The following is a 21,849-nucleotide window of genomic DNA, read 5'->3' as shown; positions in this document are numbered from 1 at the left end:
CAATCACTGCAGTGGAATATCCATGCTTCAGCAACAGAGCTGTCTCAAGTTCCATGCCGTAAGACAAAATCAAGTTGGATCTTCATGAAGAATACGCTCCTTCCCTAGTAGATCCCCGTGAATCGATAACTGGATAGGAAAGTCCACCAGGAGCCTTTCGCAAATCTGCATACCGCGACCTCCTGAGCCAATCTGGTGCTACCAGATGCACCATCTCCGTGTGACTGTCGATCCTCCGAATCATCTGCCTAACATGGGCCACGGGGGAAAGGCATTCAGGAGATTGTCCTTTGGCCACTCCTGCACAAGGGCATCGATGCCCAAGGACTTTTGATCTCTTCTGTGACTGAAGAAGCGAGGAACCTTCCCATTGTGAGATGTTGCCAGCAGGTCTAGAAACGGGAGGCTCCAAAGTTCCACTATGAACTGGAACACCTCATTTGACAATTCCCATTCTCCTGTTTGCTGAGAAAGTTGGCTCTTACATTGTCTTTTCCTGCAATGTGTGAGATTGAGATCTCCTGAAGATGCACTTCAGCCCATTCCATTAGTTGGGCTATTTCCTGTGACATCTCTGGCTCTTGGTTTCTCCCTGGTGATTGATGTAAGCCATTGTCGTCGCATTATCCGACATTATCTGGACCACTCAATCGTGCAATTGGCCGATGAATTGTAAGCATGTCAACCAGACGGATGGGTTTCCAGCTGATTGATACTCCAGAGAGACTCTTCTGTACTCCAGCGCCTCTGGAAGCTCCCATGCATCATGAGTACTAGCCAGTCCGGTGATCGTGGGAAATCCTCTTCCTTAAATGGGCTGCTTGCAACCACCACTGCAAATGTATGCTGATCTCCACCGGTAGGTGAAGTTGTATCGAATATTCTTGAGACTGTGGACACCAAAAAGCCAGCAAAGTGTACTGAAGAGGGTGCATATGCGCCTTTGCCTATGGAATCACTTCTTGAGTGGCCACCATCAACCTGAGCACCTGTACCAAATAACCAAATAAGCCTGATACCCCAAACCAAATAAGCCTGATACTTCACTTTCAATGCATATCCAGCATAGCTCTCTGCTTCAACGGCAGGGGAGAAGAAAAACTGATACTTCACGCATATCCAGAATAGCTCTCTGCTTCAACGGCAGGGGAGAAGAAAAACTGATACTTCACGCATATCCAGCATAGCTCTCTGCTTCAACGGCAGGGGAGAAGTAAAACTGATACTTCACGCATATCCAGCATAGCTCTCTGCTTCAACGGCAGGGGAGAAGAAAAACTGATACTTCACGCATATCCAGCATAGCTCCCTGCTTCAACGGCAGGGGAGAAGAAAAACAACCAATAAGGGCTGAATAACATAGTCTGGGTAAAACAAATAAGCATGGGTGTAGCTTGCTTATTGCGGCGGTTACTACCCCTAACTAATCAAGCTTGATATTTCACTCGGATGCAGCTCCATCACTGCTCTCTACATTAATGGCGGGGGTGGAAGGGAAATAGAACCAAAGAGCTAAGAGAAACAGATAAGTATGAGAAAAAATGTGTGAAACTTGCTGGGCAGACTGGATGGGCCGTTTGGTCTTCTTCTGCTGTCATTTCTATGTTTCTATGTACATAGATCACATCATCAAGCATATTTTTTCTGTCAATAGTCGCACCTGTGCAATCAGCTTCTAAATGCGGCCCCCTCAGCAGGAACACCCTGCCTTGCTTTGTGTCGAACCGAAAACTGAGATACTCCAGTGTCTGGGATGGCCATAGTTGCTCTTGGCCAGGTTCATCACCCAACCTAGTTCCTGTAGCAAGGAGATCACCTTGCATGAGTCCTGAAGGCTCATGCAATCAGCCAATTGTCTAAGTACGGGTAAACCAGAATGCTATCCTTCCTCAACATTGTCGCAACCACCACCATAACCTTGGATAAGGTTCTGGGCGTGGTGGCCAACCCAAAAGACAGCGCCTGAAACTGATAATGTTGACCCAAAACAGCGAAACGCAGAAATCGTTGATGCTCCAGATGGATGGGAAAATGAAGGTACGCCTCTGACTAATCCAAAGACTTCAGAAACTCCCCTAACTGTACTGCCACTATCACTGAGCATAAAGTTTCCATGAGAAAATGAGTCATCCGCAAATTATGGTTGACACCTTTGAGATCTAGGATGAGCCCTCCTTCTTGGGCACAATGAAATAAATGGAATATTGGCCCATATTTTCTTATGACATTGGCACTGGAACTACACCAACACTCCAGTGTTTGACTCTCCTGCAGAGAGTTGCAGGGAAACACCATGAAAATGTACTGAGGGACACTGAAGAACTCCAGAGCATAGCCATCTCTTATCACTTCCAGAACCCACTGGTCTGACGTGATCTCGACCCACCTCCGGTTAAAAAAAGAAAAAAGAGATAGGTGAACCCCCTATCTCCTGTTCCAGAAGGTGGGCTAGCACACCTTCATTGAGAGGTTAGGGGGCACCACTACTTCAGCCTGTGCCCCTTTTGGGCTACCTGGGTCGAAGGACTAAGACCTACCAAAGGACGAGTCCTCTGAGAAGCCGCTCCTCTTTAAGGTTGAAAGCCTCTGAAACCCCTAGTATGACTTCTCATGCTAAAGGAGCGCGGCATCTGCTTCTTATCCTCTGGTACCCGAGGAACCTTGGACTCGCCCCACTTATTGGCCATTTTTTTTGCAGCTCACTCCCAAATAAAAGAGATCCTTTAAAGGGCAATTTCATAAAATTAGACTTTGAAATTGTATCGGCTGACCAATTCTTGAGCCATAGCTGACACCTGGCTGCCCTTATCCTGCCATAGCTTATCTGCCATAGCTGACACCTGGCAGCCCTTATCTGCCAAAAAGGCAGCTGCCGATTCCATCACTATCCTGGAATTCACACCAGATTTATCGACTTCCTGAGAGAGAAGTAAACAAGAGTGAGCCACCAGGAAGCAACAAGAAGCTATCTGAAAATTCATTGCCATTGCTTCAAAGGCTTGCTTAAGGATGGCCTCAATTCTTCTATCTTATGCATTCTTCAATGCCGCTCCCCATCCCATGGGGATAGTCGATCATTTGACTTTCGGAAGGTGCAATTGCTTTCTCATAGCTGGATCCAGGTGTTACAGCCCTTCCAAGGCTCATCTCCCTTTAAAATTAGCTTCTAGGGCGCTCCATTCAAGATCAATCAATTCTTGAATAGTCTCATTAATAGGGAAGAAACATGAGGTATTACATAAAGAAATCAAAATGGGATCTTTCATTGGCTCAGACATGGAATCAGTCCCTGGTATCCCCAGCATCTTCAATGTCTGGGAAATCAGCGCCAGTAACTCATCTCTATGAAAGAAACTCAACATAATTCTATTCAGTTCCAGACCCGGAGGAATTTCCCCATCCTCCAGGGAGTAAGGATCAGCTTCATCATCCGTATCTAGACCTGCTGTGGATCCCTATTGGCGTTACCTGCAGCACCAGATGCACAGCAGTCCACAGCCTGCGATCCTGATCTGTTAAAATTGGCTGGGGCCGTCAACTGCGCCTAAAGAAAGGACTGAAGCCCTTGAAAAAATTCCACCCAAGGCAGAGGAGTCCATGCCAAAACCAGGAGGCATCGGTCCTGTGCCCACTGATCTACCTTCCCTCACTGACAAACCAATTAGGGGTGCCCCATATTCAGGCAAAACCTCTGACAGCTCTTTTTCCATTCCCGCATCATGCTTGGAAGGACCGGGCTTAGCAAAATCAGTTGAAGACAATTCTCCCTAAGCCTCCAAACAGTGCTGACACAAGTTAGAGGGGATGCCAGGCTGAGATACCCGAATATGGCAAGCAGCACAAAGGTTAAGGCGCTTAAGCTTCTTTGCTATCAGCACCATAAAGTTGTCAGTGTACTCCAACAGGCGTCTGAGAGCTGTGAGCTCAGTTGTGCTCACAATAGACGCTGAAAAAATAGGCGCTCAAAAATTAGGCGCCTAATACACTATTCAGGAAGTTGCATAAATCTAGTACCCACCCAAGTGCTCTGCAACTTTGAGCGTCCACCTAAGGCGCCCTTAAATACACCCCTGTGTCCACCTAGGCACTGTGTCCACCTAGGCACCCCTACGCAGAGGTAGGTGCCCTATGTGCCCAACTGAGTGCCCACCTAGGTGCACAACCAGACACGTAAGCATGAACCGATGTACCTGAAGAGGGCAGCCTTATGTGCAGAGAAAAAATGCACAAACACCGCTGCGGCCTACAACTCGGCGAACAATCCAAGCTTGAGAGCGGGGCCTAGCCCAGAAGGCTGCTCAACCCAACGAGCTGCCTGAGTCCCCAAGCTCCCCTGGAGGGTGGGAATGGACTTTGGATTGGCGCGCCGAGCAGGGAGATCAGAAGGGAGAGGAATCCCTAAAATCAACTCCCCCTTACCTCTTTTTTCTTTTTTGTAATTACTCTTTATCTGAGCTCAGCCTGTCCCAGCCGACAAGTATAGTTGGTCTCTAGCTGCGGGGAAAGAGAGCATAGACCTTTACCGCTGTGCTCTGCTTCCTGCACCTCCTTGCCTTTCAGCTGTTTTTTTTGGGTTTTTTTTTTACAGCTAATTCCACACCGGCAGAAACCTGCTACTAGACCAAGCAGTCATCTGAGGGAGGGTCCGAAGATATTACTTCAGGAAGCTCGATGAGGGAGGGACTATAAGGTATCACCACAGGAGAGCAAGGCAATAAACTTCTTTCTTCTTTACTCCTATTAAAAAAAGCTTTTAACGCAATCCCCAGAAGGGAGATGCATGTCCACCATCTGATGGAGACGGAGAATACTGGCAGACTGATGTCAGTGCAAGGATATATATACCGTGACGTCAGCTTTGCTCCGTCTCCATCTGCTGGTAGAGGTGTACAACCCAATGGTGTGGATCCACCTATCTGAATGCTAAGAAATTACGTGACTGAAGGCATGCCAAGAACCATGCATGGAGTAATTTAAAAGCTTGGTCACCTGACAGCATTTTACCACTGTTCTGTTCTACTAACTGTGGAAGACATGCCAGTGGACAAATATCAAGAGTTTTTCACCATCTAGAGTTTTTTTTCATACAGCCAACAATAAATACGCCACTATTTCTCTTCATTCATTAGGCAGCATGCAAATGTATTTGTGCCATGCAGTAGGAGCAGCCTCCAATGATGCTCCATAAATATACACCAAAACTGGTCTGGAATTTTGGAGTTACTCTGCCAAATTTATGGAAGGAATTTGCATACTCTGTGGTTACCTCCCTCCCCCAAGCAGGAAGATCAATGGGCCGTACGGCCTGAAGATAGCAGGAGGCCCTCAGGGCCATGGTGGAGCTCATCTCACCACGGCCCGATGATCACAGGAGACCATAATGTGTGTGAGCTTGTATGTATGTGTGAATGAGGGAGAGCCTGTATGTGTCTGAGAGCCTGTTTGTGAGTGCATATGTGTGTGTCTGTGTAAGATCCTATATGTGTGTGTCTCTGTGTGAGAGCCTGTGTATGTGGGTGGCTGAGAATGGGAGCTTGAATGTGTGTATGTGGGTGAGAATGGGTGCCTGGGTGTGTGTCTCTATGTATAAGAATGGGAGCCTGGGTGTGGGTCTGTGTGTGCATAAGAATAGGAGCCTGAGGGGTGATAGAATGAGAGCTTGTATATGTTTGCATGATAGAGCATGTAGAGTGAGAGCTTGTGTGTGCGTGTAGAGAATGTGACCTTGTGTGTGAGGGGGAGTCTGTGAGAGAAAGCGTGTGTATGTGAGTGTGAGGGAGTGTGAGGGAGGAAGGGAAGAAGACAGTGCTGGGGCGAGTGCATTCAAGGTTTTCCTGAGGGCAAAGTTCCAAGAGTCAATGAAATCACAGATGGAGGTAGCCCCTTTGTTATGTTTTGTCGGTTGCCAGTCAGCTCTGCGATTGGCCGCTCTGACTTCTTGCCCAGGGCCGGAGGAGGGCTGCCGATGCTACAACAGTTGAGCTGGGGGACAGCCACCACTAGTCATCTCTTCCATCCACGAGGAGCCACTTCCCGGGTGGATCACCATGACCACAGTTCCTCTGTAGCTCTGCACCGGCATCCTGCAAGTGGAGAATTAACTCTCTACATCATCGAGAAAGCAGTGCACCCCATCATGCTAGGGTTACCCTGGCTACAGCTCCACTCCCCTCAGTTTGACTGGGGATCAAGCCTCCAGCAGCTGTTCCTTGGTTACAACCATTGTGGGACTGCTGCCTTAGTATGCGGATTACACAGATGTGTTCTCCAAAAGTAAGGCCAAGACGTTGCCCATTCACCGTGCATTTGACTGTGCCATCAACCTGGTACCAGGCGCCGAACTTCCACAAGGAAGAGTATATCTGCTGTCACTCCTGGAAACTGAAGCTGTGTTCCAGGATATCAAAGAAAACCTCGACTGGGGCTTCATCAGACTGTCTACATCTCCTGCTGGGGCGGGGTTCTTCTTTGTGTCCAAGAAGGACGGTTCCTTATGCCCCTGCATAGGTTATTGGGGCCTAAAGGCAATAACTAAAAAGAATCGCTATCCCTTACCGCTCATATCGGAGCTCTTTGACCGCTTCAGGGAGCCAAAGTGTTTACAAAATTGGACTCCGGGGGACCTACAACCTTATTCGGAAAATGTCACGTGATGAATGGAAGATGGTGTCTTAACACGCGGGACAGCCATTATGAGTATTTGGTGATGCCCTTGGGCCTATGTAATGTATTCCAAAACATGATGAATGAAATTTTCTGGGATCTGCTGTACGCCTATGTTGTAGTTTACCTTCACATTCTCATCTTCTCAAAGAATCTCTCATCTCATAGACAAGATGTTCGTCAAGTCCTTCAGCAACTATGGGCAAATAATTTACACGAAGTTGGAGAAGTGCATCTTTGAGAAGGAGAGTTTACCCTTCCTGGGATATATAGTTTCCAGCTGCGGTTTCAATATGAATCCGGAGAAGGTCAAGTGAATTCAGGATTGGGTACAATCTTTGGGTCTCCACACCTTGCAGAGGTTTCTAGGTTTCACGAATTACTACCGGAACTTCGTGCCCAATTACTCCTTGATAGCGGCCCCTCTCACAGCGCTCACCAAAAAGGGAGCCAATACCAAGGCTTGGCCTCCTGAAGTGGTCGCCGCCTTCCAAAAACTGAAGCAGACCTTTCTCCATGAACTGTCCTCCACCATCCGAACCCCTCATGTCCATTCATCCTAAAAGTCGACACGTCCTCCTTGGGTGTAGGCACCGTGCTGAGCCAACACTCCAGTACAGAAGTCCTCCACCCCTCCTCCTTCTTCTTCTGCAAGTTTTCCTATGCTGAGCGGAATTATGGAAGCTGCTAGCCATCAAAATGGCACTCGAAGAGTGGCGACAGTGGTTGGAGGGAGCACAACATCGAATTACTACATATACCAACCACAAGAACTTTGAACATCTCCACCATGCCCAATGACTGAAAGCGCACCAAGCCAGATGGTCCCTCTTCTTCGCGTGCTTTGATTTCGAGGTGAGGTATCGACCCGCTTCCAAGAACGCTTGGGTGGACGCCCTCTCTCGATCCTTTGAGGCAAAAGACATGCTGGATCCCCCGAGGCACATTTTCGATCCTACCCAGATTCTCTTGGCCTCTTCTGTGACTATCCCGTCAGGAAAGATGGTCGTTTCATGTCGACTCCGATAGAAGGTATGGGAATGGTCCCACGACTCCCATGTCGTAGGTCACCCTGAATGGGCCCGACTCTCACCTTCCTCCAGCAAAGAGATGTCAGGGACTACGTAGATTGTTGTCCTGCCTGTGCACAACAAAAATTGTTGGTGGGACAACCTTGCCAGCCCTCGAGGACCTCTGGACCCATTTGTCCACCAGCTTTGTGGTGGACCTTCCCCTCTCTAATGGCTGCAGCACTATTTGGGTCGTGATCGATCGATTCTCTAAAATGGCTCACTTTGTTCCTCTCCTGGGTCTTCCTTCAGTACCTGAACTGGCCCAGCTGTTTACCACCCACATTTTTCACCTGCATAGCTTGCCCAAGCATATTGTTTCAGATCGAGGAACCCAGTTTACTGCCAGATACTGGCACTCTCTGTGCCAGAAATTCAACATCACTTTGGATTATACTATGGCCTACCATCCGAACCAATTAGACCCTGGCTTATGCCAATGAACACCAGGACAATTGGGCGACCCTCCTTCCGTAGGTGGAATTCTCCCACAATTCCCACATTTGCTATGCTACGGCTGCTTCCCTGTTTCAGATTGTATATGTGAAACAGCCTTCCTCACCACTGCTAGTTCCATTATCTGTCCCCTAGCTGGTAGCACAATTAATCGCACAAGAATTCCAGGAACTCTGGCTTCATACTGAGGACATGCTTCAGAAGGCCGCATAGAGAGCCAAAAGAGTAACAGAAGTACACTGGTGACTGGCACTGCAATTCAAACAAGGGGACAAGGTGTGGTTAAGCACCCGCCACATCTGGCTCAGAATGCCCCCCATGAGGCTCGCTCCCCACTCCATCAGGCCCTTCCCCATCTCACGGCAGATGGGACCCGTGACCTACCAGCTGCGGATACCCGTCTCCCTGGAGGTCCACAATGTTCCACATCTCCCTCCTCAAGCCATTAATCCTCACGTGGACATCCGAAAAGGTGCCCAGACCACTGGAAGTAGCCACAGAGGAGAACCAGGTCAACCAAGTGAGTGAGGTACTAGATGTTTGACTTTGGAACAAAAGATGAGAGTATCTGATCTCCTGGGAGGGGTACGGTCCAGAGGAAAACACATGGGAATCTGCCTACAATATCTTGGATAAGAACCTTCTAAGAGCATTCCACGCTTCACCCCCTAAGAAACCCAGGCCCCCTTGGGGATGGGGGGGCTTAGAGGAAGGGGGAAATGTTATGTTTGGCAGGTCACAGATTGGCTCCACAACCGGCTGCTCTCACTTTGTGCCTGGGACCAAAGGTGTAGGGCCGCCGCAACAGTCATGCTGGGGAGACGCGGCAGGCCACCACATGGGCCAAGCTGTGCTGTGATCTGGACACCGCTCAGTTGAGTGGGGCACCTCTAGGCGCACACATGACTTGGCCGTATTTAAAGGGCCTGTGGCGGGAAAACCACTGCGGCGCCCACAGATGACGTCACTGGCTCAAACCAGGCTCAGACACCTCGGCAATAGGTCCCACTCCTTGAAGTAGCTGTTTGCCATGTTGGTGCTGGTCCTGATCTTGCCTGTTTTCCTGTTTCCAGTTCCTGCTTCCTCGGTGGTCCCTCATCTGTCTTCATCCCTCTTGCTGTTCTTCCCAGCCCTCCTCCCTCCGGATTGACTCTTCAGCTTTGGACCTTGGCTTGGATCCCGGTTTCATCTTTGTTTTGGATTCTTGGCTGACCTCAGACCTTCTTTTGACCTCGTTGATCGCTGCCTGCCCTGATCTCAGTTTTGTCCTCGTCTCTGCTGTCTGCAGCGTGCTCCGACCTCGGCCTTAACTGACTTGTCGTCTTCTTGCTGGTCTTCCACTTCCACGACGGATCCTTCACCACCCAGAGGCTCGTGCCTAAATCCAGCGAGCCCCAGCACCCAAGGGCTCAACCTGTGGTGAACTTGGGCTGGTATTGGTGAAGCTCCTGTCAAGCCTCTGTTCCTGCCAGCTCCGTCTACCAACAGTGAGGACCTGCAGGGCTCCTCCCTGCAGGTAGCACTAACCTCACTTCAGCCAAGGGTCCACACTTGCAACACCCTTCAGATGGAGCTGAGGTCAGGATGTTGTTCAAAAAGGCCTAAAGTTCCTGTAATAAGATTTCATGGGTGAGGAGTGCAGTGGGTCTGACTAACCTTAGATGTGGTGTAGTATGAATGTACTAGTTTGGTCAGCATCTTCAGATGAATCAGCTAGTGATCAGACTAGAACAGAGCAGTGATGCGATCAAATTTGATCAAAAGGACTTGCTGTAGTGTTGGTGGCACCAGATCCAGTATATGGCCAATTTTAAGGATAGGGCTCCAACATCAGCTAAGTGAGATCAAAAACAAGAGTGAACCTACTCATATGTACCAACCTCTCCCAAAGGGCTCCCCTTCCTCCTCCTGTCAGGGGCCTAGGATTTTGTTCTTGCTGACCATGAGTCCAGGGCAGTAAGGAAACCCTGCTTTGTGGGGAGGGGTCCATTATCAACTGAGTCCTGTAAGGAGTCTCATATATATCTCCTCAATAGCCCATGGGCTCCCAGTGAGGCCACCTCAGCTACTATGCAGCTAGAAATGGTTTCTTTTTTTTATTATCAATGGTTAAAAATGAAAAGTTCCTCACAGACTGACTTAATCCTTAACAAAAACAAAATGATTATATAGTTTCAAACTGCTAATAAACTTGATAGATATCTCCAAAATTATATAACTCATCCCCATGAGGAAATGAGCATGGAAAAAAGCAATTATCTAATTTTTCTGGATGTACTGTGAGTTTCACAGTTCCTGAGATGATGGACAGTGTGACTGATTTTCTCACGAGCTAGTATTTTTGGTCTCGATGCAGTACTACCCCAGCTCTCAGTCAGTACCAGCAGCTACCAGAGAGGCAGACCTCTTACTGACTCATCTCTCAAGTCAGTGATAACACCAGCATTCGGGGTAAGGTCTTTAATATGTAAGATCAAGCTCAGTTTTACATCGATTGTTTATGAAGCACGGGACTGTTAAATGTATTTTTTTAAAACATTTTCCTATCTTGCTGTTTGCTCCTAAATTTGGGGCCCTAATGAAACAAGGAGCCTAAATTTAAACATTCAACCCTAATAAATTTTCAAAAGGACCAATTTTGGATCCTAACTCCAAACGTTAGGCGCCTAAACTCTTTGACAATTGGATCCAAAAATCTTTATCATGAGAAGATATTTTAATTATTTCTGGTAGTTCCACTTGTAATATCTTTTATCTAGAAACCGGTAACCCTTTGCTCTTTCATTTTAAGATATACACATTTCAAAAATAACACCATACTATTTCAAAATCGTGTCTCTCATATGGGTGACCTAATTAGTCAAAATTCGATTTTAAAACAAGGCAAGTTATTAAATATGCTAAATATGCTTTGACTTTCAAAGGCTGTTTTAGATTTTGATGCAGAAGGCGCAAAAAACCACTTCTGTAAAAATTTAAAGGTGGGAAATTTGCAACCGCCAAAAACATTTACCTGTTTTTGAAAACACAGAATATGATGACAGATGAGGACTAAAAGGCTCAACTAGACTGTCCACTTTTCCTCCTTTTTCAATGCCACCCCCCCCCCCCTTTTTCTCTGGCTTTCTCTTCACTTCTGAACCACTAAGGATCCTCTGTGCTAATCCCAAAATGTATTACATTCTTACTCTTTTTGTCTCACCACTTCCACTGGGAGGCCATTCTATACATCCACCACTCTTTCTGTGAAGAAATATTTTCTTATATTATTCCTGAATCCACCCCCTTTGAGCATCATATCATGATTTCTTGCTCCCGAAGTTCCTTGCCACTGAAAAAGGTTTGCTTCTTGTTTATTATATATACCTTTGAAGTATCTGAAAGTCTATCCTTCTTAGAGACACATATTTTGGACTTTAAGTCTCAAGTCATAGGGCTCTCAGTACCATACCATTTTGATATTCTGCCAGCATGGTACAAAATGTATTCAAATCCATTAGTGCAAAATGCAAAAATCAAACACACAAAAAAAAAGGCTAATACAATTTGAGGGCAATTTTCAAGGGGACCTCTGCAGGTAAAACAGTGATTTACACATAGAAATGGCCGTTTATAAAACTGGATGCCCAGTATGCAGATAAACTTATGCACCTATGCCATGTTCATATGTTAAGTTTATCTGTCTTGATCTGAGGCATTTCTGGGAGGCTAGATTGGGGAGGGATCTGGACTTACACATATGCTTTTGGTTTTTTAAAAAGTGTACATGTAAATTTTCAAGAGAAAATACTGTGCACATTTTAGCAGGTGTAAGTACATATTGGTAGATCTGGTGGGCTAATTTTCATAGTGGACTTGTGCATGTGTCCACTTTGAAAACTGATATAACCTATGCACAATGTTACAAATTTACCCCAATGTAACTGGGCACACATACACCAGGTGCGGACTCACTAATGGATTTGTACAGAGATGACGCCACCTCCCTTTTTCTACTGGTTTGAACCTCTTCGTATGCACCCTAACCTCCCTATGGTTTTGGCTGCTGCCTTGTCGCACTTTTCATTTCTTGATATCATCAGATATGATCATCTTTAGTTCTGTTCCCTGCTTGGTGCACATTGGTATCTCAAGTCCTCCTCCCCCAAATCACATCCTGCTCGATTCCATTTCTGCACTCCAAATCAATTTTTCATTTTTGTACCCCCTCCAAATTCAGTGTCCAAGCAAAAATGAAGCAAAGTCGGAGCATTCCATCAGCGAAATATGTGCTTGCATCTAATTTAGAGCCAAACCTCAGATTCCGCAATCCAGCTCTAAAACACTGCCATGGGAATGCAAGCAGTAAACCTATTAAGCTCATTTTAGGCCTCTCTTTGAAGTTAATATTTTGTGAAAAATATGCCACAGGTGCCACTTACATTTTAAGAGAGACAGTGGTGACTGCTGATGCTTCTAGAAGCAGAGGACACGCCAAGCAGGGGTGTACGGACCCACTGGGATCACAGGATATTCCTGGTGAGTTCCACAAGATAACTTCAGGGTTCAAGCTCAGCTTCCTCCATCTCCAACACTTCCTCAGCACCAGCAGGGCTGAATTCAGGGAATTTCATGGTGTGGTTGCACCCCCCCCCCCCCCCCAATCAGTGGTAGTACTGCAGAGCTGAGCAGCAGCTTTCTGCACTGGTAGCAGCATCAGACAAGTTCAGTGGAGCAGTCCCCTGGTTGTATGCAGGGTGCTAAACACTGTGTTCCCTATTGCACATGTCCCTTTTACATTAAAATTCATACAATATTTGTTATTAATGTTCCTATAGCAATTCACACAATATTTTTAATTAATATTGCTCCAACAGTTCCCATGCCAAAAACAGCAAGTATCTTCTTCTCAATTAATGTTGCTCCTTCTACATACCACTCCCTTGCTTATTCCTGCTTTACATCACTCACAAGTATCTTCTTCTCAATTAGGGGTAGATTTTAAAAAAGCGCGCCTTCGCGTACTTTTGTTGGCGCATCAGGCACAAACAAAAGTACGCTGGATTTTAGTAGATACGCGCGTAGCCGCTAAAATCCTGGATCGGCGCGCGCAAGGCTGCCGATTTCGTGTAGCTGGCGCGCGCCGAGCAGCGCAGCCGGCCGCCGTTCCCTCCGAGGCCGCTCCGAAATCGGAGCGGCCTAGGAGGGAACTCGCTTTCGCCCTCCCCTCACCTTCCCCTCCCTTCCTCTATCTAACCCACTCCCCCGGCCCTATCTAGACCCCCCCTACCTTTGTTGGGGGATTTACGCCTCCCGGAGGGAGAAGTAAATCCCCGCGCGCCAGCGGGCCGCTAGCGCACCGAGACGCGACCTGGGGGCGGTTCCGGAGGGCGCGGCCATGCCCCCGGACCGCCCCGAGCCGAAACCACGCCCCGGGCCCACCCCCGAAACGCCGCGTCCCGCCCCCAAAACGACGCGCCGATCCGACACGCCCCCCAACACGCCCCCGACCCGCCCCCCTCGAAAAACCCCGGGACTTATGCAAGTCCTGGGGCTCTGCGCGCGCCGGTAGGCCTATGGAACATAGGCGCACCGGCGCGCAAGGCCCTGCTCGCGTAAATCCAGGCGGATTTACGCGAGCAGGGCTCTTAAAATCCGCCCCTTAATGTTGCTCCTTCTACATACCATGTAAAGAAGGAATAAGCAAGGGAGTGGTATGTAGAAGGAGCAACATTAATTGAGAAGAAGATACTTGCTGTTTTTGGCATGGGAACTCCATGAAGTTAGCATGTGGCACATTTAAAACCAATCGGAGAAAGTTCTTCTTCACTCAACGCAACGTGGTTAGTTCAGTTAGTATAGCTGTGTTTAAAAAAGGATTGGATAAGTTCTTGGAGGAGAAGTCCATTACCTGCTATTAATTAAGTTGACTTAGAAAATAGCCACTGCTATTACTAGCAAAGGTAACATGAAATAGACTTAGTTTTTGGGTACTTGCCAGGTTCTTATGGCCTGGATTGGCCACTGTTAGAAACAGGATGCTGGGCTTGATGGACCCTTGGTCTGACCCAGTATGGCATGTTCTTATGTTCTCATATGGTCTGGTATTTTTTGTTTTCTGTAGTCATATTTATCTGTTTCTAGCACACAACTTTCAGCTGAACCTAATTGCAACTTATTTTTCCATGCCTAATTATGTGCTGCAAGAATCTGAGTTGCTCTGCTGGCCAGCAGTGGCAGCGCCAAATAGCTCAACTTAAGGTCAGTTGGTTTACATAAATACTGACAACAAGAATGGGTGTACTCTCTAGCAGTGGGGATAGTACAGTTTTATGGAATTTAAAAGGGGTGGAAAAGAAGACAGAGTGTTATAACACACAGTACATGCCACTAACATTGAACATTAGTTTTACTGTGAGGTATCATTATGTGTGGACACTTAGATTTGCTTCTGGACTACTGTTTTTGCTAGAAAATGTGACAGCATTTACTTACATTTTCCTGCAGGTCAGCCTTGACCTTTTTCCCTTTTCTGAGGGGCCGTTTGACCCGGTGACAAAACTCACAGATAGCCTTACTCTTTTCAGCGTCCTTGTAACTCTGAGATGGCTAAAGAAAAAACAAAAGGCAGAGAGCCACAGCCAAGCTTAAAATGTACTTGCAAACTAGATGGACTCATAAAATTAAAAAATAAAATAGTCAGTATGTCAGTCCAAGGATTCACAGCCAGGAAAACTCGGCAAGTAAGCATGTTAACATAGCTACTAGTCATTGTGAAAGGGCCAACCCAAACCCCAAAACTGTATTGAATCTTTGGAATAGAAAACAGAACTGAAATTTGTGCATTTCCTAGCGTGTAGCAGATGGACTCAAAACAAATGGGCATAGTGTGCTCGTGCTAGTAGTTGGAGACGGATCTGATGTCAGCACGGGTACATATACCCCCACAGGTAGTGAAGCAATTCAGTAATTTCCATCTTCAAAGCAGTTTGGAGCTACCCACGCTCGCTGAGCGTGTTTTCCAAATCGTATCGACTAAATTCTTAGAAGAAATCTACTGCAAGACGAGCCCCGCACTCCTGTGGTGATACCAGGCAGTCACTCATCCAGTTGAGTTTCCCGAGCTGACTTCCGTGGTCCCTCGGAGGTAGGGTGGCCGGTTCGCGGCAGGGACCCAGCCCCCGAGTGAGAAGGGCTCGGGTGCGGCTTGGCCCCCGAGCGGTTCGGGCGCGGCCTAGAGGCAGCGGGTGCACTTCGTTAAGCGCGGCGGTGAAGGTATTCCCTCCTCCCCCGCAGCCGGAGACCGCCTGGGTCGCAGCCGGGAAGCGCCGAAGACAAGGTAAGGCGTACATCTTTACTGGGTCTCCGAGGAAGTGTGGACTAACTGGGCTTGCCTACGAGGCTGCCCGCCTGGGAGGTCGCCATTTTTGCCTACCTACTTTTCCTTTCTAATTAAGCGCTTTTGGCTTGTTAAACGCACGTTGTTCGCGATAGGCGCACGTTGTAGCGCACGCGATAGGCGCATGTTCTTTGAGCACACGATAGGCGCACGTTGTTAGCGCACGCGATAGGCGCATGTTGTTAAGCGCACGCGATAGGCGCATATTGTTAGCGCATATTGTTAGCGCACGCTACTAGGATACGCACACATATGCTAAGACGCCCGTTATAGGCGCACATTTCTAAGACGCCTGCTATAGGCGCACACTTATAAGACATCCGTTCATAGGCGCACTGTTTATAAGCCGCCTGCTATAGGCGCACATTTATAAGACGCCCGTTCATAGGCGCACTGTTTATAAGCCGCCCGCTATAGGCGCACATTTATAAGACGCCCATCCATAGGCGCACTGTTTATAAGCCGCCCGCTATAGGCGCACATTTATAAGACGCCCGTTCATAGGCGCACTGTTTATAAGATGCCTGCTATATGCGCACATTTATAAGATGCCCGTTCATAGGCGCACTGTTTATCAGACGCCCGTTCTAGGCGCAGGCTGTTACGCGCCCGTGTTAGGCGCATTTGAGGCAAATGGAGCATAAGAAGGCCTCTGCGTCCGCAGAGCTGGCACCCCCAGAATCAGGCATGAACGCTCTAAGCCTCTGCTCAGCATGCAATCTTAGAGCCACACAGAGCGAGGAAGCAGACTCCCTATGTGCAAAATGTGAGGAAGCCATGGCAGTTCCAGGACAAGACCGGTCCCAGCCCAGCGGTTCCTTAGAGAACACTCCGGACTTAGCAGGCCGCGGCGAGCAGCCAGGGAATCCGAGAGACCTGGTACCCCTGCGGCCAGATCTGGCTTCGCTTTCCTGGGTGGAATTGTTTAAGGGGATTCACGCCTTTGTCCAGATGCAGTCTGCTCCTCGGATGGGTCTTTCCGTCCCGGCTGATCCGGCCCCGGGACCCTCGAGACCTAGGCGCAGCCACTCACCACCCAACAGCCCCAATCATGGGGATTCGGATTATTCACAGGTAAGTGAGGAGCCCCCCGAAGAGAATGAACTTCCCTCGGAGATAGAACCATATCGGACCATGAGACGCTTCTTTCGGAGAGAAGATCTGCCGGGCCTGGTCTCACAATGCTTATCGGAGCTGGCCATTCCGGGCCAGGACCCCTCAGGGGTCCCTGTACAGAACCCTCTGCTAGAGGGCCTGCGCCAATCGGCTCACCACTTTCCCCTCCTACAAGCAGCACAGCAGCTAACGAGCTGGAATGGAAGGCACCGGAGGCCTCATTCAAAGGGGGTCGGGCCTTGTCTGGCATGTACCCTCTAGATCCGACATCCAAGGAATTGCTGGCGTGCCCCAGGGTAGACGCCATAATTAATGCAATCGTGAAACGCACCACCATTCCGGTGGAGGGGGGAGCGGCTCTCAAGGATGCGCATGACCGACGCATGGACACCATGCTGAAACAAGCCTTTGAGGTAGCAGCCATGTCCCTTCGAATCGCGACTTGCTGCACCGTGGTGACGCACTCCTGTTTATCACAGGCAAGAAACAACACCCCGGGAGAAGACATGGAATCGGCTCTCGCCTTTCTCACAGACGCAGCCTCCGACCTCGTCCGTACGGCAGCCAAGGGAGTGTCCTCCTCAGTGGCAGCCAGAAGACAGCTTTGGCTACGCAATTGGGCGGCTGACTCGTCCTCCAAAACTCGACTCACAAGAATGCCCTTTAAGGGTTCCCTACTGTTCGGCAGCGACCTTGAGAATTGGGCTACTAAATGGGGTGCCTCTCCGTTACCCCGTCTACCGGAAGACAGGTCAAGGAGGAGCCAGCCTCCTGTTTCCAGACCATCCAGAGGTAGAAACTCGCAGCGCTTCAACCCTTATAGGTCTCGCTATCAAGCACCTCGTTCTCAAGCCAGGAATCAGCCCTTTCGGGCTAAGCACACCAAGAAGAGAACTGGCCCAGGTTCTGGCCCCGGCCGTAACCCGCAATGACAATCAGCCGACCCATCCGGGGGTAGCAGCCATAGGCTAACCCTCTTCTACCGCAGGTGGGTCGAGATCACTTCGGACCAGTGGGTCCTCGCCATCATCCGGGAAGGATATTACCTGGATTTCTTTCGACTTCCGCCGAACAAGTTTGTGGAATCTCCTTGTTCGCCACTCAAGGCAGTGGCGCTAGAAGTGACCTTACAGAGGCTCCTGGCCCTGAAAGCCATAATCCCAGTACCTGCGGAAGAGGTACCTTCTGGGCATTATTCTATTTATTTCATAGTACCCAAGAAGGAGGTCTGTCCTGGCTCATCCTGGACCTCAAGTCAGTCAACCGACACCTACGGGTCCCCAGCTTTCGCATGGAAACTCTACGGTCTGTTAAGAATTCAGTACAGCCAGGGGAGTTTCTCACCTCCCTAGATCTGTCAGAAGCCTACCTGCATATCCCAATTCATCAGGATCATCAGCGCTATCTACACTTCAAAGTCCTGAATCAGCACTTCCAGTTCCGGGCCTTACCCTTCGGGTTAGCCACCGCGCCGCGGATCTTTACCAAGGTAACAGTTGTAGTGGCAGCGGCACTCAGGAAGGAAGGAATCCTCGTCCATCCCTACCTGGACGATTGGCTGATCAGGGCAAAATCACTGGAAGAGAGTCATTGGGCAACCAACAGAGTTATAGCTCTTCTGGAAAGCCTCGGATGGGTAGTCAACATAAAGAAGAGTTCCCTACAGCCATCCCAGTTGCTGGAATACCTAGGGGTCCAATTCGACACCCAAGAAGACAAGGTCAGCCTGACCTCCAAGAGAAAGTCAAAACTCCGGTCTCATCTGCAGGTCTTGCTGAGCGCCAGCCGGCCCACAGCTCGAGATTATCTCCAAGTCCTCGGCCTCATGGCATCCACCCTGGAGGTGGTGCCATGGGCGTGGGCTCATAGGAGACCATTGCAACGCGTCCTTCTATCTCGATGGAGTCCACGATCACAGGACTACACCATACACCTGCCTCTACCAGCCAGAGTGCGGAAGCAACTACACTGGTGGTTACAGCCCGGCCACTTGAGCTGGGGGTCAAGAATGTCCTCCCCAACCTGGATTCTGCTCACCACAGATGCCAGCCTGAACGTATGGGGAGCGCACTGCGAGGAGCTCACCGCCCAAGGACGGTGGACCAGAGAAGAGTCAAGTTGGAATATCAACCGACTAGAGGCATGGGCAGTCAGGCTACCGTGCCTGCGATTTGCCCACAGACTTCGCGACAAAGCGGTCAGAGTGATGTCAGACAATGCCACCACAGTGGCATACATCAATCGACAGGACGGCACCAGAAGCCAACAGGTGTCCCTAGAAATAACTCCCCTGATGATTTGGGCAGAGGCAAATCTTCAGGAACATCTCCGCCGTACACATCGCCGGGAAGGACAACACTGCAGCAGACTTCCTCAGCAGAGAAGCCTAAACCCGGGAGAATGGCAGCTGTCACCCACAGCCTTTCAGATAATTGTGGATCACTGGGGGATGCCAGCCATGGACCTATTAGCAGACAGGTCCAATGCTCAAGTTCCCAGATATTTCAGCCGCAGGCGGGATCCTCGAGCTCAGGGGATCGATGCCCTGGTACAGCCGTGGCCTCAGGGGACCCTACTATATGCATTTCCTCATGGGCCCCTGTTGGGTCGCCATTGTTCACAGGATTCAGCGACACAGAGGCCTAGTTCTTCTAGTGGCCCCGGACTGGCCAAGAGACCCTGGTACGCAGACATGAGAAGACTACTGGCAGGGAATCCTCTACCTCTACCTCCATACCGGGACCTGCTACGGCCAAGGCCCCATCCTCCACGAGGATCCAGCTCAATTCTCTCTTACGGTCTGGCCATTGAGAAGGCTAGACTGAGAAAAGAGGATACTCAGAGCCGGTGATAGATACACTCCTCCGAGCACGCAAGTTCTCCACATCACTAACATATATCAGGATCTGGAGAATCTTTGAAGCCTGGTGCGATTCTCATGGCACCAATTCGCATACCGCACAGATTCCTATCATTTTGGACTTCCTACAAGATGGACTTCAGAAGGGTCTCTCCCTCAGCTCCATCAAGGTACAGGTAGCAGCGCTGTCTTGCTACGGTCCTAGACATGATGGCAAATCCATTGCCCAGCACCCAGACGTTTCACGCTTCCTGAAAGGAGTTAAACACATTCGCCCGCCACTGAAGTGGCCAGTGCCCTTGTGGAACCTTAACCTGGTATTGGAATTTCTAGCGGGATCAGCCTTCAGGCCCCTTCGAGGCCTGTCTCTCCGTTTGTTAACCTTGAAGATGGTGTTCTTGCTGGCTGTGTGTTCAGCACGCCGCATCTCAGAGCTTCAAGCACTATCCTGTCGTGATCCATTTCTCAGAATCACTCCAGAGGCCATCCATCTTCGTACAGTTCCTTCCTTTTTACCCAAAGTGGTCTCCCACTTTCACCTCAACCAAACCATATCCTTGCCTACCACGGCAGGTTTGAAGAAATCGGAAGAAGGTCGAATACTACGTCATCTCGACATCGGCAGACTGCTGTCCAGATATCTGGAAATGTCAGAAGCAGTACGAAAGAAGGACCACCTGTTCGTCCTGCACAGCGGGAAGAAGCAAGGGGAAGCGGCCTCACGGCCGACCATCGCCCGCTGGATTAAAGAAGTTATCAAGGCAGCCTACGTAGAGGCAGGAAAACCACCACCTCTACAGGTCAAGGCTCATTCTACCAGAGCACAATCAGCCTCTAGGGCAGAAGCTAAGCTGCTGTCGCCTGCAGAGATATGCAAAGCGGCGACGAGGTCCTCCCTCCATACCTTCTCCAGATTCTACCGTCTGGACGTTCAGGCCAGGGAGGACACAGCATTTGCGAGGGCAATCCTAAACGGTCCTCGGGCAGCCTCCGCCCAGTCCGGGAGTAGCTTTTGTACATCCCATTTGTTTTGAGTCCATCTGCTACACGCTAGGAAATGTTAAGATTACTTACCTGGTAATCTCCTTTTCCTTAGTGTATGCAGATGGACTCAGCATCCCGCCCGGCTGCCGGTGTACATGGGGATTCGCTGACTCAAGGTAAGCCATGTTTTGCTTATGATAGGGCTTCCACCCTGCCGGGTGTCGACGCCTTCCGGTTGAGAACACTGGTGGTCTCCAGCTACCATCAATTGGTCAGGGTAATCCTGTTGATTAATCGATCGGTCAGTACACATATGGCTATAACAGCTTTTGCAAGGAAGATTACTGAATTGCTTCACTTCCTGTGGGGGTATATGTACCCATGCTGACGTCAGATCCGTCTCCAACTGCTAGCACGAGCACACTATACCCATTTGTTTTGAGTCCATCTGCATACACTAAGGAAAAGGAGATTACCAGGTAAGTAATCTTAACATTAACAGGCCAATGCAACATAGTGCGCTCGGCCAAGTATATGGCTTTACATGCGCTTGGACGTGCATCCAAAACCTCTCATGCAATAGAGAAATTATTTACCTGAAATTTTGTTTTCCTTACTATAGACAGATGGATTCAGGACCAGTGAGTTATGCTCCCCTGCCAGCAGATGGAGACAGAGCAAGCTGATATCACAGTATATATACTCCTGCAGTGACCCCAGTCTGCCAGTACTCTCTTCAAAAGCAACTGTGGACAGACTAGCAGAAAACTTGATTAAAACAGTCAGCCATAACTGTAATCAACCAACAATAAACATTGAACTCAAGGAAGAACATAGGTACACCAATCTAGGGAATGGATTAACACTTACCAGTAATCCCTTGAGACCCTATCCCCACAGGAGGACTATTGTCACAATCATTCAGCAGCCAAGGGTAGAAAGCTGAGTCCATCGGTCTACACTAAGGAAAACAAAATTACCAGGTACATAATTTCTCCATTTCCTAGCATGCAGACATATGGACTCAGGACCTGTGGGATGTACCAAAGCTACTCCCGAGCAGGGTGGAAGGCTGCCCGTGGTCCAGTCAACACCGTTCGTGCAAAGGCTGCATCCTCCCAGGCTTTCATATCAGGAAAATAAAACCTGGAAAAGGTGTGTAAGGAGGACCACGTCGCAGCTCGGCAGATATTGACGGGAGATAACAAACTAACCTCCACACTTGACCTGAGACCTAGTGGAATAGTAAATAGTAACATAGTAATGATGGCAGAAAAGACCAAAATGGTCCATCTAGTCTGCACAGCAAGCTTCCCAAAGTA

The 21,849-nt window shown here is 49.0% G+C and overlaps 1 protein-coding gene across 3 annotated transcripts in view; it reads right to left on the bottom strand.

Annotated features, from left to right (window-relative positions):
• The window catches only part of ERICH6B (glutamate rich 6B), a 353,852-nt gene that overhangs the window by 173,710 nt on the left and 158,293 nt on the right, over positions 1-21,849 (bottom strand). For all 3 annotated transcript variants that reach the window (XM_029602897.1, XM_029602896.1, XM_029602895.1), the window contains one exon: positions 14,664-14,777. In XM_029602897.1, coding sequence (XP_029458757.1) covers positions 14,664-14,777 — 114 coding nt within the window. The remainder of the gene's footprint in view (positions 1-14,663; positions 14,778-21,849) is intronic.

Source organism: Rhinatrema bivittatum, chromosome 5, assembly GCF_901001135.1.
Source record: "Rhinatrema bivittatum chromosome 5, aRhiBiv1.1, whole genome shotgun sequence".
NCBI lineage: Eukaryota > Metazoa > Chordata > Amphibia > Gymnophiona > Rhinatrematidae > Rhinatrema > Rhinatrema bivittatum.
Note: the sequence above shows the minus strand (reverse complement) of the source record. Positions and strands in the feature narration are given on the sequence as shown.